At 32.9% G+C, this 18,296-nt stretch overlaps 3 protein-coding genes and 1 long non-coding RNA gene across 4 annotated transcripts in view; 1 reads left to right on the top strand and 3 right to left on the bottom strand.

Annotated features, from left to right (window-relative positions):
- LOC139425554 (uncharacterized) overlaps positions 1–2,520 on the top strand; it is a 69,906-nt gene extending 67,386 nt beyond the window's left edge. The window contains exon 4 of the long non-coding RNA XR_011636764.1: positions 2,340–2,520. This is a non-coding gene — a long non-coding RNA (uncharacterized lncRNA). The remainder of the gene's footprint in view (positions 1–2,339) is intronic.
- A 3,339-nt stretch (positions 2,521–5,859) lies between these two features.
- Positions 5,860–7,083, bottom strand: LOC107438268 (ATP-dependent DNA helicase PIF1-like). Its single transcript, XM_043053240.2, has 2 exons — positions 6,453–7,083; positions 5,860–6,395 (listed from the first exon to the last, which is right to left on the bottom strand). The coding sequence occupies exons 1-2, from the start codon at positions 7,081–7,083 to the stop codon at positions 5,860–5,862; spliced, it is 1,167 nt and encodes a 388-aa protein (XP_042909174.2).
- Positions 7,084–7,545: 462 nt separating this feature from the next.
- LOC107449189 (uncharacterized) lies at positions 7,546–10,573 on the bottom strand. Its single transcript, XM_071180780.1, has 2 exons — positions 10,319–10,573; positions 7,546–10,219 (listed from the first exon to the last, which is right to left on the bottom strand). The coding sequence occupies exons 1-2, from the start codon at positions 10,434–10,436 to the stop codon at positions 9,624–9,626; spliced, it is 714 nt and encodes a 237-aa protein (XP_071036881.1). The 5' UTR covers positions 10,437–10,573; the 3' UTR covers positions 7,546–9,623.
- A 2,310-nt stretch (positions 10,574–12,883) lies between these two features.
- Positions 12,884–18,296, bottom strand: part of LOC107449295 (uncharacterized) — a 20,343-nt gene continuing 14,930 nt past the window's right edge. The window contains exon 2 of the mRNA XM_043053231.2: positions 12,884–15,812. Coding sequence (XP_042909165.1) covers positions 15,115–15,812 — 698 coding nt within the window. The 3' untranslated portion in view covers positions 12,884–15,114. The remainder of the gene's footprint in view (positions 15,813–18,296) is intronic.

Genomic DNA, 18,296 nt, shown 5'->3' with positions numbered 1-18,296 from the left:
TTTGAAATAACATTTATATATAGCAACAACACCTCAGAATTACATCATTCGATAATTCTCCCCAAAAGAAGAGAGAAATTTACAGAGTGGTGCAGTGAAGCGTCCATTTTCGACCACGTGACCAGACAGGCGACTTTCCTGTTAGTGTGCAACGCGCTCGGCGTTTCGTGAGGGATGAAATTGGGGGAGGGAGTGTCCAAGGTCATCGAAGATCTTTGTCCTCTGGCGTCATGGATGTCCTGCTTTGAGCATGCAATAGCGTTTTTCTTTTACACTTCCTGCATTTATCCTGTGTGAATCTTGCAATGGAAAAGAAACGTTTTACGCTTTTTTTCCAGTTATTCTTGTGCCGTGGGTATTCAAGTGACACGCAAGAATTTTTTTAAAGTGGTTCTCATAGTGTATCCTCTAAAAATAAAAAGTTCATTCATTCATTCGAACATTACCTTGGCATAAATGAAATAAAATAAAAAAGAAGTAATATGATTTCCAAATACGGTGCGTTTTTCCTCTAATGCAAATAAGTCTTGAATTTCCACAGTAGCAACTTGTATCTTCTCCACATGGGGTGGATGTGCAAAGAAGAAAATTATTATACATTCTCTGTGAAAATTAGAAACTAAGACGTAGAATGTCATACTTCACGCTGATGTTTTTCTTTTCATTTCAGAAGGAAAGTTAAGAAAGTAATGTCGTTAGTTAACGAGAAAATAAACGAAGCTATTTATTTAGTTGGTAGACGTAGAAGTTTAAATAACATAGCAAGTTGTTGTCAATCCCAAAGAAAGACCTAAAAGCTATTTTGATCTACGTATTAAAATTAACGGGTACGTTAAAATATTATGCAGACATATTTTTGGTGATGTTGGTCCCCCTACTTTGTCTGTGAATTAAAAACACTCCTCCTATGATTAAATAAGATAATTTTTTTTTTCCTTTCTAGAAAGTTATTTTGGTTTTAAACTTATCCATTTTTTTGCATTTTAAAAGGGATTTTTCCAGTAAAATTAGTTAGCATTGCTCATACTTCAGTCCTTTGACATCATAAGTAAACAAATCGCTAACTCCTTCCCCTGCCCCCATAGATACTCATGCAATATTTTAACGATCCAATTTTAATTACTTTATAAACACATGCTGCTACTTTGTCCTATTATTTGTTTTAAAATCACACATTAACCATAGTAACATACGAAAAGTCAATAGATTAACCGCAATTATAGTGTTAGTAACAGATTAATTTGTCAATGCCCAGGTGCGTGCAAAGTTGTTTGATGGGGGGGGGGGCAATTTCCTAAATTAAATACTCCCTAAAATCTGAATGTCATCATTGCGGAGGAAAAAAATTTAATTGGTGTAATTTAAAAAATAAAGACCTTAATCCACGTTTTACATTTTTATTTCAAGAGATGTAAATGAAAACTATTCTAAGGAAAAAAAATTTTTATTTACAACAAAATATTTTTTCTTCACTACAGTGCAAATAATATTTTAATAATAATAATAAATTATTATAATAATTAATTTTCTTACAATAATTAATTTAATTTTACTACTAATAATAATAAATTTTAAAAATTTGTTTGAAAATCATATTTTATTTTTCATTAAACATTTAGCTTCAATCAAAAATGTTATTTCATATATTAATAGATTTAAAAAGTTTAATTGATTAAAGATTTAACTAGATGCCTGGGCCTAGGGGCCGTAGCCCTTTTCACCCTCCTCGTAGCACGTCACTGTATAACATAATTCAAAGGAGATTATATTTGTTGTCTCAAAAACTCTAGTATCATCATTTGCATAGTATGAAAATTTATTTTAATCATGTGCATTAAAAAAAAAAACAAGGAAAAAAAATTAGTTCTTATTTTCCCTTTTCATCATTATTATTTATTTATTTTTTATTTTTTTCTAATTTCAATGTTTGCTCGATTCCTCACGATCATACCGTGCATATATGATAGCAAAATACGAGTATAAATAAACAAATCAACTCGAATAAAAACATTTTTACGAAATTTCGCATTAATATTTCGCTTCTATGCAAACAAATTATCTGGGTTTCTTCTATTTATATTCGGCGATGGTAAAAAATATTCCAGTTTTTTTTTATCTATTTGTTTATTTAAAAGAAAATTATTACGTATAAACATTCTGAGGTTCGTAATTTGCCTATTTTGAATAGAGAAGGAAAGAAATAAAAAATGCGCCAAAATTTCCTTACAAAAAATTTTAACGATCTCTTATTCGATAATATTTCATTTCTTTACATGTTGAGCAGTTTATTTTTCTATTCATATTTCAGGATTGTTAATATTATTACCATTTTTTTTCAGGGCCTTCAAAAAATATTTTGAATATACCAGTGTTGTTTTTCATCTCAACTTCGAAGTTCCAAATATTGTCATGTCCAATTCCTTCGAATTATCATTTCCTCATTCTAACGACAAGGATATCCGTAACGATGAGACAGAATGTCAATGATAAATATAACTAAAATAAATCACTTAATCCTGAGTTTGACTTCATAAAATCTTCGCGTGAAAAAAAATTCTAACATAGAAAAACATAAGTGTACTTTTCTCCATCTTCTTTGTACTAGTCTGTACTAGAGTGCCCTGTACTTGTCTTTCACCTGTTGGCGCAGATGTTTGTTAAAGCAGGTGATGGAGAATCTTTATGAAAATCTCCTTTCAATTGCAACCATAATATTCTTATTGAAGATTGCTGAATAATAGAAACCGAAACTCAAGAGCATCTACTGCGAGTTTAGGCTGCAGAACCATACATGGCATTTTTAAAAGAGTTTTATTATTATGAGGTTTAAAACTTTTTTTTTTTTTTTTTTTTTTTAAAGTTTTAAAGGTTAAAATAAAAAAAATTTTGTTAAAAAATCATGTAAAAAAAAATTGAAAGGAAATAAAATGTTTCTAATCTAATTCAATTTCTGAAAGAATTTATAATTTTTATTTGACCATTATAATTTTTATTTGACCTTTAAAACTTTTTTAAAAGGAAAAAAAAGTTTTAAAAGTGAAAAATAAAAAATAATTGTTAAAAAATCATTTTTAAAAAAATTGAAAAGAAAGAAAATGTTTCTAATCTAATTCAATTTCTGAAAGAATTTATACCACTAGATTTTATTTAGTTTTTTTTTTCTTCTTAGATTTAATTAAAATAAGTTGCATTCAAGCTTTATCAATATATTAGGTGAAAATAAATAAATGAAATGATGCTAGGTGACGCCCATTACAATATTCAAATCCATTAGATTTATTCTAATCGCCTTCAGTTTTGGATTAAGGCTGATAAAGAAAAAAACACAATCATACCATTAGGTCAACATATGCGGTTGCTCTTATTTCAAAGTACGTTATCGTATTTTATTCTACTTTTTATTTTAGTACGAATTAACTCTAAAATTAAAATTATCTGTATCGAAATTAAAAACAATCTTATGTGTTTACTTTTTGATAAAATTCATTTAAAGTTACTCAAAAATTATATATTTCTAATTACATTTCAATATTTTAACCCATATTGCTTTATTATTACAGATATGTAATTGCAATCCGTCTTATTTCAAAGCGTCACTTGAAATAAGACGGATTTTATTGATTTTTTTTATTTTGTCAAGTTGAATGTCTATGCTACTTTAATAATTTTAGACTCGGATGTGGCTAAGCTGCGCTAAACTCTAAATATATTTTTAAAAAAATTATGTCTAAAATAATAAAACCAAACAGCTTTTGAAATCATGCCTGAAGCATAAATAAAACAATGAGAAATAAATGAGAAAAAGAAAGACAAAACAATTAAAAGTGGTAAGTTATCTTATCAATCTTAATCCCTTAAGTTGCATTTTTGAAATAAAGAATCATAGGATATAAATTGGAATAAAAAATTAGTAATATTTCTTCGTTCGATGAGGAATTGAAAATTAATATCGATGAATCAGCTCAATATCGTCAAATAATAGTTTTATATAAAATTATTTATACAATATTTGATAATATATTTATTGATTTAACAAATCATTATTAAATAGTTTTAGCTGAAGTGAAAGAAACTACTACTACTAAACTCAGTGGCGCGACAGCCAATAGAGGGCTAAGGCCTACTGTGCCCATCTCAGTTTTCTTGACCTTGGGCTCTGGGGTACAGGAGCAGATTCTCTGGTTGGGTGGTCAACCGAACGCAGACCCCCAGTGTTTAGTCCACAATAATGCTCGGTACTCATTTTATCGACCCACTCGAGGGATGAAAGGCTGAAAAAGGCTCAACCATGCCCGGTCCGAGGAGAGAGCCCAGGACCTGTGGCACGAGGGCGAAGTGAAAGTAACAATAAATTTATATTGCGTAATGAGTGTAACACAAGAATTTTACTGCTATGTTTATATTATGTCAAAAAAGAAAAGAAAAAATGAAAATAGGAAGGGGTAGAAATTGATTTTTAGTGAAATCATATTGTTTCTTTAAGACAAACTTTATTAACATTGCTTACAATTCACAATTGATCGCATCTTTTAATTATCATTTTCGAGTGGAGAAATATCCAAATCTACAAGTATAACATTTACAATGGGATTATGATAACTAAAGTAAGATACGAAATGTTTGAGTTCTATTTTTTCAATATTTCTTGCAAAAACTGCATCAATGGTAGTTCCCCCTTTGGTTGTTGGATCATTCCTACCATTTATCATTTCCAATCCAAATTTGTCTTTAAGGAAGGTTAATAATGTTTCAGCTTCAGGTAACGAGAAATTCACATTAAAATCTCCTGCAAGGATCACAGGCCGCTCACAATAATCAATTTCTTCACCAGTAACGTCTGCCAGAGCTTGTGAACCTGCAGTGGATAGTGGCAATAAAGATTTTGCAATAAATAATTTAATATCCCTCATGGCTGCATTTGGTGAAACATAAATGGCAATTAGAATCAATTTCTTCGGATTATATTCGCTGTGGTTGACTATGCACTCTACAGCACATATGTCTCCAATTCTTTTTGACGTTGAAATTGTCACATCAGGGATACCTGAGTAAGGAGCTTTTATATCTAAATGTGGAGTCACAATATGACATCTATTTTTCTGATTGTGATAAATAGCAGCCCCTGCATTCCGAATTTCGTTACGTTGAAATCTTACAACGAAATCAAAATTTGGTATGAGAACAGGAGGTTCATTATCGTCCATAAACGTTTCTGATAACATTAAAATGTTCGATTTTTCAAACACTCTATACGTCAAATCATTGGCGTGTGCACGAACACTTTGACAATTGAATGCTACGATTGATAAGTTTCTTTTCGAGTTGATACATTTACATAGTTCTTCATCCAAGGTGGAAGGTGGATTTTGACGCAATTTCATCATCTCATCCCGTAAAGCGACACATGAGCGGTCGTTACTCCCGTTCCCATGGTAAAATTTCTTATGTTTGTTGACTGGGATAATGTACAAGCCTTCAATTGAAACCGCTCTCGACATGGCAACGTAAACCAACTGTTGAGATTGATTTTTTTCATAATAATAAACCACCTCATTGAAAGTTCCCCCTTGCGACTTATGAATCGTCAATACACAGGCTGGTGCTAGTGGAAAATAATTTCTCTTAGCTGAGATACTTCTTTGTCTATTAAGATAGACTGTAGCATTTCGTCGACCGATCGGGACAGCTAAAGGATTGAGATTATTAGCGATCATAAATGAACGTGCCACGGCCCGAGCTTTTACTCCAGTTCTTTCACAATTCGGAAATATCAATCATACCCGAGTAACTTCCCCGTTATCATTTCTTTCGATGTGGTTCAATTTTCCCATGGCGCCGTTGGCCAATCCATCAGCAACTTCAATGTTGGTCGTTATGATGCCATACTGCCCAAGGACGAATGTCAAACGTTTCAGTAATCCACCGGTGTCTGCTGGTAATTTTTTTCCTTTCAAGTGTTCTACGTGCACATTCAAGTTGTTCCTCGTTGTCACAACCTGAGAAGAAATCTATAGCCTGGGATATTGTCTGATTTGGTTGATTTTCTAGAATTTCTCTGTTATATTTCTCAACCGTTTGGTTGGAATAAGCCAGACGTATGCCCTGCGGGCATAACCGATTAGCCTGTTCTTCTGTCACAAATTTCGATTCCACTAGTGCAAGTTCGACATCATCCAATCGATCTCCATTTCCTATCTTCGTCAAAATCGTCGAAAATACAACATTTGATTGACGCATGACTTGGGTGAGTTCGTGAAGTTTGAATGAGCGCCAAGTTTTTGAACCAATATAATGTTTCGATTGTTTGAAGATGGGTGTGGCTTTCACTGGTGGGAGTTGTCTTAAATCTCCAACCAGTATGACATCCAGTCCTCCAAAAGAGGTATCTGATTTGCCTGTTATCAAATTCAATCTTCTATCGATTCATTCGAAAAGCTCCGCTCCAACCATACTGACTTCATCGATCAACATCAAGCGAATGTGTTGAAATAATGATCCGAATTGTTGTAATGCTTCAGAACTCAAGCTATTATCTAAGCTGGTGGATAATGATCGAGCAGTGTGAATGATCGTACCGCTGATTGCCACTGCAGCTTTTCCTGTCAAAGCACATGTCAGGTACGCATTGCAATGTGCATTTGTAGTTCCATATTTATTATAAATTTCCATGATCAGACGAATCACGAAGGTTTTTCCGCATCCGGCTGGGCCCGTCGGGAACACCAACAATGGTTGAAGTGGTTGCGATGTTAAATGATGGATAGTTTCTAGTAAAATCGATCGTTGTTCAAGATTGGTTGCTCGCATCAGTTGGCAAAATTCTTCATTTGGCATTAAATTCTCTCTCCGCTTTGCAATCGCTCGGAGACGACTCAAAGTTGCTAAACGAAGATCATCGTTGGTGTTTGAATCGGGATCCGCATACATGTCATTGAATGGAGGTGGCTCTGGAACTGCTCCCGGACGAACTTGATTGTCTAGTTGCCTCAAATCTTCTTCTTCACGATATAACTGTTCACATAGTTTCCTCAATATTGATGTTAGATTCGAATTCCTTTCTACGCTCCATGATGATGTTCTCATTTTCTGTGTAGATTTCCAGAAATTTTGCCTCAGAAAGTAGATCTATCTCTTCGTTGCGGAAGGGAATATGTAGCATCACCATTTCTCTTTTGTACTCTTCAAGCTGAGTTGCCATATTATAATTTGTATATCTTATAATATGTGAGGTGTTCATTTTTTTTGTATTCATTGTTATTACATTTATAATGCGCACAAAATTGAGCAAGAGTGAGATCATTTAAATCCTGAGGCCGTCTTTCGTATTTATCAACGGCATTATCGTTCCAAATATCGGTGGATCGGTATCGTCTGCCAATTCCGTGCGTGCTTTTTTTCATTCTTTGTCGATCGACAGGCCATGATGTTGGAATATACGTTACTGATCTGGATGCATGTGACACCGGCTTACGCAGCAACCACCAAGCTGCTTCTTGGCTAGAAATATCCACAGAATTCAATAAATCGACGCTCATTTTTATCATCATTTCAACCACTCCAAAATCAGGATACTTTTCAGTTATCTCAAGAATCTGTCTTTGCAAATTACTTATACCTCGATTTGATTTATTGACGTAGTCCAGTACGTACATTGCACATGAATATTCGTCCAATATGAACTGCAAATCCATGTTCGATTTCAACACATTGAACAAGAATGGATTGTATGGATTATGCCATTTCTCCGATGGTTCAAGTTTTAATAATACTCGTGGCCGATTGATTCCCGCGGAAACAATTTTATAATAATGCTCGTCATAAGTTATATTGTTGCTTTGATAGAAGTCATCAATACTATTGTAATCTGTAATTTCGTACTGGGATTTGATTTTCTTGTAATGATCAGCATATATGGCAAAATTATGTTCTTCTTTATCCGTAGGAATTAATATTTGCGTCGACCGAGAAGGCAGGAAAGGTGCTTCGAACCGATATTTCTGTGGCTGATTACCTCCGCACTTTCTTATAACACGTAAACGTGTGTTTATGTGTCTGTAGCTTGATGTTACCTGAGGCCTCTGAGGTTGATACTGAGATTAAAGTATCGATCAATGTTATCGTAACTTCTTTGTCATCGCCTCGTGGACTGATTGGTGCATCTTCCAACCAGAGTAAAATATGAGCGTGCGGACCCCCACGATGTTGAAATTCGATTCGTTTAAAATAATCTTTCACTTTATATTTTTCAAATGGGCATAGGCCTTTGTTCTGTAGGAGAGTCATTAACGTGTTAACTAATTTGTCAAAATAGATGGCACATGTGACAGCGTCCTCATTGATAAGTGTACTTTTTTGCAACCAATTGAGTTCACTTGCTTCATTTTCAGAAATTATTCTTCCATCTTTAAATTTCTGTAGCAACTGCAGCAATGGGATCCACCCAATTTCGTTTGCGCTCATAGTGAGAAAAACCGTCGGCCTACCAAGTTGCCGAATCATGGCAAATAGATCTTTTTTGCACTGGGACCAATAGTACACGGAATTCGGTATCGACTTCAAGAATGCGAGATTTGTTTCTAGGCAATCGTTAACATATTCTTCTGATTCGATTTGTTGTTTCGTCACTTTTGTATCATTGCCGATAAACTTGAAGGCAACAGTAAGTGATGAAGCAACACGCAGTCTCATATTTTTCGCAGCCATATAAAGCAAATGGCGAGGATTAATACCTCGTCGATCAGTTCGTCGTATTTCACTCGTTGCCATTTGAAAAGGTGTGACTGAAATTTCCTCACGAAATGTTCTCATGTGTCCAAGATAAATTCCAGGAAATGATAGTTCCTCGGCATACTCGTCAAACAGCAGACTTTTTGGAATTTGATTTTCTCCTGGTGCAAGTCCCAAATATTTATCTCCATCCCATAATAAGGTTTGCTGCTGAGCAACGATTCTATCTTCCATTGTGATCGCTTCACTCAATTCATCGTTCGGTATTTCTCCATCCGTTACAGGCCCATTCCAAAAAGACTGATCAATTTCAATGTCATGATACAGTAGAGTATCTTTCAGAAAATTCACCAAGTTTTAACTGTCCTTTTATTAACCAAGCCTTGAACGTAGCTGGATTTGTGAATTTTTCTTTTCTTGGTATGGACATTTATTGCATGATCATCTCCAATATCCCGTGGCAGGCGTTTTACCATTGTATCCAGGTTAGCAGGCACATTTATGATCTGTCCATATACGCCGTATTTACCATGAACGTGTCTTAAGCGTTTGATATGCATAAACGGTTTTCGAGGTGAAATCAATCGTTCCGTTATTATATCCAGTGGTGGTAAATTTTTTGGCATTGGTGGATATTTGAAACCATTATAAACTGCATAAGTTGGTATTTTGTTATGTTGCACTGACTGAAAACACGTTGCACGCAATTCGATACTTTCTCTCGGAACATTTGGTAAGATTCTGTCCAGAACTTCATGACCAATATCTGAAGGCAGTCCTCTCAAACCTTGTTTAAACTATAATCGATCACATATCGAGCATGTAAAACCAAAACTGTTCTTGGTGAATTTTGCTCTAATGTAGTTGTGAGCTTTCTTATGCTGATGGAATTGAGTTTATGGGACTTGTGGATTTATCCTTGCATTTTCGTCACCAATATTGCTGGTGTTTTCATCAGCAATCTCCATTGAACCGCCGTTGGTTTTCGCAGCCCTCGTAGATTCCCGTTGAGCTTTTTTCCTTGCTCTATATTCTCGTTGATATTGTGCGGGTGTTTTCCTCCTTGTTGGCTTTGCAAAACCAATATCACTACTCGTCGAAGGCCCAGCAGTCGTTGGTGGATTAATAGAAGGCCCAGCAGTTGTTAGTTGGTCTACTATAGTTGATTGATGAGTGGTAGTAAATCCCCCCGTCGAAATTGATGGAATTACAGCTAGCGAATAAATGAGTATATTGTCACGTTTGGCTTTTTTACGTTCTCGGTACTCTCTCTGATATTCCGCGGCTGATTTCCTTTTCCTCGATGTTACTGATCCAGAGACGTGAATTGTAGAAGAATCAGCAGTCGTAGAAGGATCACTAGTTCTATTCAACGACTCTTTTTCCTGCTCCGCCCGCTTCCGTGCTCTGTAATCACGGTAATATTGTGCATTTTTCCCTCGTGGACCTCTTGAACCAGTGGAAGTGCTTGTGGTTGCCTCATCGTCTCGCCCTGGAAAATGTATTTGTATTAATAATGTATGTGAATGCGTCATAATGTAATTTCAAAAGAGAAAACCTAATAATCAATTGATATTCACAAGAAAAGTACCTTGACATAACCTTAAGACCGTCGCATTGTCCGTGGGATTGCTTTCATTGCTTGTGGTTGCCTCATCGTCTCGCCCTGGAAAATGTATTTGTATTAATAATGTATGTGAATGCGTCATAATGTAATTTCAAAAGAGAAAACCTAACAATCAATTGATATTCACAAGAAAAGTACCTTGACATAACTTTAAATCCGTCGCATTGTCCGTGGGATTGTTTTCACTCATTTTTTACAATTGTTATCCACTAAATTTGAAAATAAAAAATTCTACCCTATTAAATTATATGTGTATCAAATCAAAATAAAAAAACAAGTAAATGAAATAATGAATATTATAAATTAAAATAGAACAACAAGTACGTATTTCAGCTAATTTCACGACGCTCACACTGTTTACTTTTCACTCTCGCTCTGTCTCTTTCTATTCCCCCTCCCCAGGAGCGTTGAACGTTTAACGCAACAGTGCTAAANCCCCCCCCAAGAGCGTTGAACGTTTAACGCAACAGCGTTAAACGTTTGACGCAACCTTGTTGGAAGTCGCATTAGAAGTTTCACTTCAAAAAAAGATTCGCAATCGGAATGATTATATACGTATATCTTGTTAGTATCTCGTCCAACCTGTAGAAGACTTGATTATAATTTTCTTTCTGTTGCTAATAAATTAAAATTTTTAGGTTTCTTCTTTTCTATTTTTTATAATGATATTTATCTACTGCATCAGTTAAAAATAAAGATCGCTTTCCTTTATTAGTTTTGAATATCGTCTGCGAAATACAATTTTCCTACATGATAAAATAAACTGTGCGCTGCAATAAAAAAATACTAAAGGATTCATTTCTTTTCATCAGTTCTGTTGTAATCGTTTCAACTTGTTCTTTTGTAGCGGCTAGAATTTATTAAATTTTTTATCAAAGGCCTAGGTTTAAACTATTTGGCATAAACCATCACATTTCTTCAGAGAACACTACCATATATTTTGATTTTCTGAAATATCGTCTGACGCATTTTTTATTTTATAATTGAGCGAATTTATAACCCTTCGTAGGCATTTTCCATCAATTATCACTATGTAATGCCAGCTGTCTCTGGTTTCTCATAAAAATTGAATGTCTTCGGATCATTCTCCGGGATGTTTCCCAGACCGTCGCCAATAGCCCATTGTGCAGCTCTAGTGCGACGTAAATTAACAACAACAACAACAACATAAAAATTGAATGTAGCAAAACATACTTTGGAAAGAAATTTTGAATGTGCTACTAGTTAAGTAAAAACTCAAATCTGGATTGAAAAAATAGAATTTTTCCACGAAAGTTTTAAACAAAAAAGATGAACTTGTATCTTTCATTTGCTAACATTTTGGAATATATATATTTCAAGTAAGAATGAGTTCTCTTATTTCATCATAATTATTGTTAAATATTCGGAGTTAGCAAACTATCAGATTTCTAATCGGTTTTAAATATCACGATTTATAGCTTCTTTTGTTTTGAAGAATAAAAGCGGATTCATAATAATTTTCTGAATCCTTCTGCCAAAAATGTTCCTTCTTATTATAGAAAACTTTAATACAAAATTGGAAACTCAAGTTGAAGATATAACATGTGGAGATTAAAATTGGATTTTAATGTAAGAAAGCTGTGGGAAAATATTATGCGAAACATTCAAGGATTCATTTAATCGAATGTGCTAATTCTGTGGTTCATTCTAATCTTTTTAAAAACAATAAATGTGCAATTAATCATGCATCGCAGAGACTATAGGTAAGTTTTGTTCTTAAGTATATAACTTATAATTTTTCTGACTTCTATTTGTTTCGATTCATTCATTTGTTTCACTAATGGAAATATTTTTTTCAATTTACTCATTTGTTAACTTTATTGATATTGTAAAAAAAGCATTATAGTTATTTAAATTCCAAATTACTTTTATAATGCAAATTACCCATGTTAGACATCATTGTTAGATATCTTCGAACTGAATAATTCGCGAATAAAAATCCAAAATGAATATACTTGTGGCTATATAATTATAAGCCACATTTTGGAGAGTGTTTTACGTAGGAAAAATAAACACTAGGGTTAGCAAGTCCAGAATAAGATTTTTATTTATATATATATCGTGTTATTATATTATAGAAATTCTGAAAACGTATTAAACTGAAAACTGTAGAGTACAAGGAATAACTTGACGTGAAAACGTTATTTTTGCAAAAACAGTGGCTTATACCCCCAAGCTATGAAATTTTTACGATCCATATTATTTTTTTTCTCTTATTTCACATTTACACAACGCTGTTTATTATTTAAATGGAGATAGAAGTTAGTTTATATTGACACACCTTTATAATATTTTAGAAATTATACTTCATTTAATTTTAAAATTTTGTTGAAATAAGAAGAAAAATTTCAAAAAATGGGATGATTTTAAAAGTAGATGATCACATTTCTCACACTCACGTTTTATTTGTCTAAAAATATTTTGTTTAAATAGTATTAATGCTCTATATGGAATAATAGATGAGAAAATATGAGATATTATTTATAAACCATAAGAATATTGAAACCATGAAAAAAAAAGAACTTTACTTATACTTTACAGACTATAATAGAACTAAATTTTCATAAATACATTGTTATTGCGTAGAATAACCTCTTAAATAAGTATACAGAAATGATTTTTATCAAAATCTAGCATTATATGAACAGAATTTCAATCTTAGAAGAAGAAAAAATAATAAGTAAATCACCATTTTCATTAATAAATAAAGCATCTATTCACCATTTCTTATAACCCATTCTCATAGAGCTGTCAATAGTTGAACCTTAGAAATCGACTTATTCTTTCTAAGAAAGGATATATTTACCATCAGCTGTTAATGATATGTTAAGCATATTAAAAAAGGAAAGGCAGTGATTGATTCGGTAATATATAATATTACAACAACGGAGATAAATTGAATTTGAGAAAGTTCAATAAGTTCATTAATTATTCGCCTTTTTCCCCATTTATAATGTTCTTCAAATGGTTTCATTTGGAACGAACAATCAAGTGGTTGCAGTGTCAATAAATTTTGCTAATGAGCTAGACGTGTTCTTTTTTTCGGGTCAATCATTGCATACATATCATAATATTAGCTGCTTCATCAAAGCAAATGCTGTAACAAACACGTTTAAAAGTATATTAATTAGCTCTTTTCCCCCTTAACATGAAAAACGAGTTTTGTGCCAACATTAAAATTAGCATAGAGGGAAATGCTCCGAATCCATTACATAGCATTGATTCTTAGCAGTTGATATTATCTAATGCTATGGGTACTACACATAAGAAAAATTATTTTAAACTAACTGCATACCCGTACTAACTTCGTACGGGGTGAAGGAAAAAAAAAGGAAAAGAATCAATAAATCGGTACTCCAAAATCGTTCCCATCTCAAAAAGACGTATACCAATAATTAAGAAAGCTAAGTTAATTACAATAGTTTTTATTTATTTTCATGTTTTGTTCAGGTACACATACATGAAACAGAACACGTTTTTAATAAGCATTTTTTTGTGTTTCTCCTAAATGATACAGTTAGGAGAACTCATATTTCCATTAATTTTGCTTTATAAAGTACATAGTTTATTTATTTATTTATTTTTATTTCAATTAGCGACTGCGGCCAAATTAAAATGAGGATTATTGGCGTCAAAAATGGCATGTCGATTTTTTACTTTTACTTGTCTTATTCGTCTGGAATTAGTAGGATTTGCTAATTTAGCTTTTTGATGCAGTTTATTTTGTTTTTGTTTCAATATATACCTATTGAACCGCGGTGGTTCAGGAGATAGAGAGTTCCCATTTAAAGAGCTGACCCAGGTTCGAATCCCAGTGGTGGCTGGTTGATACGAATTCTATTCCCGTCACGCACAGACCACCGAACTGACGTAAAATATCCTCCGAGGTAAACGGATCATGGGTTAGAATCCCCTTGGAGCCGGGCTAACCACGGGAGGTTTTCCTCTCCACGCAACGTAAATGCGGTTTAGTTCCATTCAAAAGTCCTCAATGAAGTTTATTTAATTAAATTTTTAAAAAAAAATAATTAAAAAAACTGAAATTTATTGATGGAGATTATTTAAATATTAATGAGTTGAGTTATAAAAACAAAGCATTAGAAAAATTAGGAGCAGGCTGACTATTTTCAAACCTTAATCCTAGAATTTAAATCAAGTTCTTTTTCCTATTTCTATTCATGCAACAAAGATAATTATGAAATATGTAATTGACAGCATTTTTTTCTTCTTTTCTCTTGAATTTAGAAAACATTATTTAGTCAAAAATCGTTTAAAGCTGAATCTCACAAAAGGGAAGGTAATAGAAACTTTATGTCTGTGTTGATTCGCATTTCTTGCTTAAAAATTTTCTAGAATCAACCTGTATATTAAGGGGAATTCAATTTAATCTAAGTTTTATTGGTTAATGCTGTTTAAGTGATGTAGATGGTAAAATAAGAAACTTCCGTACTTTATGTAATTGAGCAGACAAACCTGCATGTATGTGTAGCAGTGAATAATTAAATCTCTAAGTGAAGGTTTCGATAGAGAAAATAGTTATTTCCGATTAGGTTTGTAATGAGTAATTTATGTTGTAAGCAATAAATGATACTTGCAAGTATTAAAATATTTACATACAAAATCCAAGTTAAAAAACGTGCATTGAAACTAAAAAGAAATTTTAATAAAGAGAAGTCTAGAAATGCAATTAATTTAGTCAATAAATCTAATATCGGCAACTAGTATTTAATCTTGTAATTCTAGAATCTAGATGTATGTACAGACTTACTAGAGGCAATATTCTTTAAAAGTTTAAGAACCTCAAATTGAAATTCTAACGTTTGCTCTGATGTCAAATTATTTAAAGTTGGCAACAAACTATTCATAAACGATACATGAGGGTTTGGATTTTCTAACTTTTCTATTGCACTAATGAGTCTGGTTTCGGTATCTTCGTGCTTTCTTTTAATTCCTTGTTGCACAGGTTCTATGTATTGGATAGGTTTAATGTATTGAACAAGTTTGGTGCATTGAACAGGTTTGGTGCATTGAACAGAATGAGTTGACTCCGGCATAATGTTTGGAATTAACTCTTCGGCAGTTGGTATGGCTTCATTACTTTCAGTCTTTTCGATCTCGTCTTCACTAATATAGTACTCCAATTCATATTTCAAAGGAATATCATATTCTTCTCCAGAAGAATTGTCTTCCTGCTTGATCCGAATATTTTCATATTCTTCCTTGAAATTGCTTTCAGGCGTGTCTGCATTCTTGTTTTCTTTATATGTGAAATTGTTCTCAAGGTGACTGTAGACTTTGTGCAGAAACTGAAGTTCATCATGAAAGATGTATTTTTTAACAAACGTTGGCGGTGTTCCTGTCTTCCTTGCGTAAGGCCTTTTCTGAGACTTCAAATAACTGTCTCTAATATTCCGCCATCTCCTCGTTATAACATTACCTTTAAGAAGGAAAAAAAACAGGCATTAATATATCATCGAAAACAGTTTTTATCATCGAATACAGAATTAGTTTTCAGCTTATAAAATATATAACACTATATAGCAGGGGTTACCAACTTACATGAGGCCGGGGGCCGCAATTAAAAACACCAGTCAAATGGCGGGCCGCAACTTTTTCAAAATTTTATATAGGACTCTTTAATGTTTGAAGGTACATTAAATATTGCTGTCTGATTTTTATCAAGCTGTACAAAATAAAAGTATTGAATTACAAATAATAATAAATATTTTTTTGGATGCAAAACCTGAAAAATAATTTTTTTTGTACAGTTGGTATGTTAAATTTCACAGAAATGAAGAAATTAGGTTTTTTTTAACGAAAAAAAGTATTTTAAATCCATATAGATTTTTTACGAAAATTATTCGCCTAAGAGATGACAACTAATATATTTTAGTTCGAGGGCCACAAAAAAAGGCTTCCCGGGCTGGATGCGGCCAGCGGGCCGCCAGTTGGTAACCACTTCTATATAGGACTATAGGATAAGGTTAATGGTTTCAAAAATGATATAGATATTCTTTTCACTTGTTTTTATCTTGNCGTAGGGAGTACAAAAAAACTGGCCAAAGAAGCGTTCCTGTACGATCCATAGTTTACGAGAAAAATACGAAAAACAAAGTATGACGTCACTGCCGGTGCAAGAGAAAACACTTTATTGAACATATCAACAGCAGTATACTATGCGCAATTTAAAGCAGAATATGCGCTGCGAACATTTTAAGCATTATCGTATTTAAATATATGTAAATACTGTTGTTGATATGTCCAATAAAGTGTTCTTTTTCTTGCACCGGCAGTGACGTCATACTTTGTTTTTCGTATTTTTCTCGTAAACTATGGATCGTACAGGAACGCTTCTTTGGCCAGTTTTTTTGTACTCCCTACGAGGAATCTAGCTGTGCAGAGTTTATGCGTTCGTTTTGGGACACCCTGTATAGGAATATAGGATAAGATTAATGGTTTATAAAATGATATAGATATCCTTTTCACTTGTTTAAAAAACGATGTTTTTCAAGAGATTTTTAAAAAGGGGAAATAATTATTCATTTGTTAATGAAAATTTTATGGGGTTCATATTCGGAACAAGTGGAGGGGATATTAGGTGACGATAAAAGATTATTGCGAAAGTGATGTTGCCCAAAGTATTATGTTTAATGTGCCATAAAAAATCTCTTCGAATAAGTCTACTTGAAAAGCGTGGTTTTTTAAAAAGTTCCTTTTTTTTATTGTGAAAATGATTTTCTTCGATTTAATTGTGTATATGATAGAATGGATCAATTGTATGACACGGAGCATTGGAAACCGCTCCGTTGCAATGTCATCGAAAACTGAAAAGTTTAATTGGTTTCATCCGTAGACAAGAGTGGAGATATTCTTTTTTTTGTGTAAAATTCATGTTTCGAATTCAAACTTTTGTTACAAATTTTAATACATTTCATTACAAAATATTTCCCACCCCTGCACCGACACTACGTTTTGTCACTCTTTCATCAAAATAAAAATTCATATGAAATATACATTTTGAAATTGAGAATTTGATTGGTGCATTTAAAGTAGGACGAATGTAAAAGTCATGAATTGTATTCAATTATTCTTTAAGACTTTATTTTTTTATTGTAGTTGAATTATCTAAAAAAATATTGATAAAATAGTTATTATTAAATAAAGATTAATGACGTCAAGTAAGAATTATGAGTTGGATCAATCGAAAAATCAACAGATAAACGAAGAACAACCGTTAAACTTCTTAAAGACTTTTGAGCTGGCTCCAAAAGCTCCGTTTCGCGGAATTCATTGTTAAAGTCGAATTGATAAACAATCTAACAGAAGATAATTTATCCTATCAGAGATTAAATATATTCGGGATAAATTCTGCTGGTAGTGGCTAAAAAACTATTGAAACTTTTATTTCCGTTTGGCACGGACTGAAGTTGAAATTTAAGCGATTTAGCTTATTAGTCGGAATGAGGTCGAAATTCCGATTGCCAGATTTGCATAAACGAAGCAAGTCTGAAGTTTATATTAATGGGTATAGAATTAATTTGAGGTTCAATTTAATTTTGGCAATCAAATTTGAAAAAGCTGACATATGTTATTTTTTTTTCTGATGTAATTGGGTATACTATAGCCTACGTCACAGATCGTGTTATTCCTACTAAATTTAACTAGTAAACAGCATTTTCTGCGAACCTGATTTCTAGCAACAAGTAAAAGCATCAAACGAAGTGTCTTGTTTATAAGTCGCTACTCGCCAGGTTGGAATTGTATTAGTCTAGTTCCTTTGGAAATAATTTATATTGTTGTTTTACCGAAGTTTATGAATTTAGTAAACATATTTAAAACTCAGTTTATTAATTAAACTAAAAGGTAAATGTTATTCCTAGTAAGTGGAAGTAGTTGTGCTTTTTTCATATTATACCCAATT

Source organism: Parasteatoda tepidariorum, chromosome 1, assembly GCF_043381705.1.
Source record: "Parasteatoda tepidariorum isolate YZ-2023 chromosome 1, CAS_Ptep_4.0, whole genome shotgun sequence".
NCBI classification, from domain to species: domain Eukaryota; kingdom Metazoa; phylum Arthropoda; class Arachnida; order Araneae; family Theridiidae; genus Parasteatoda; species Parasteatoda tepidariorum.
Note: the sequence above shows the minus strand (reverse complement) of the source record. Positions and strands in the feature narration are given on the sequence as shown.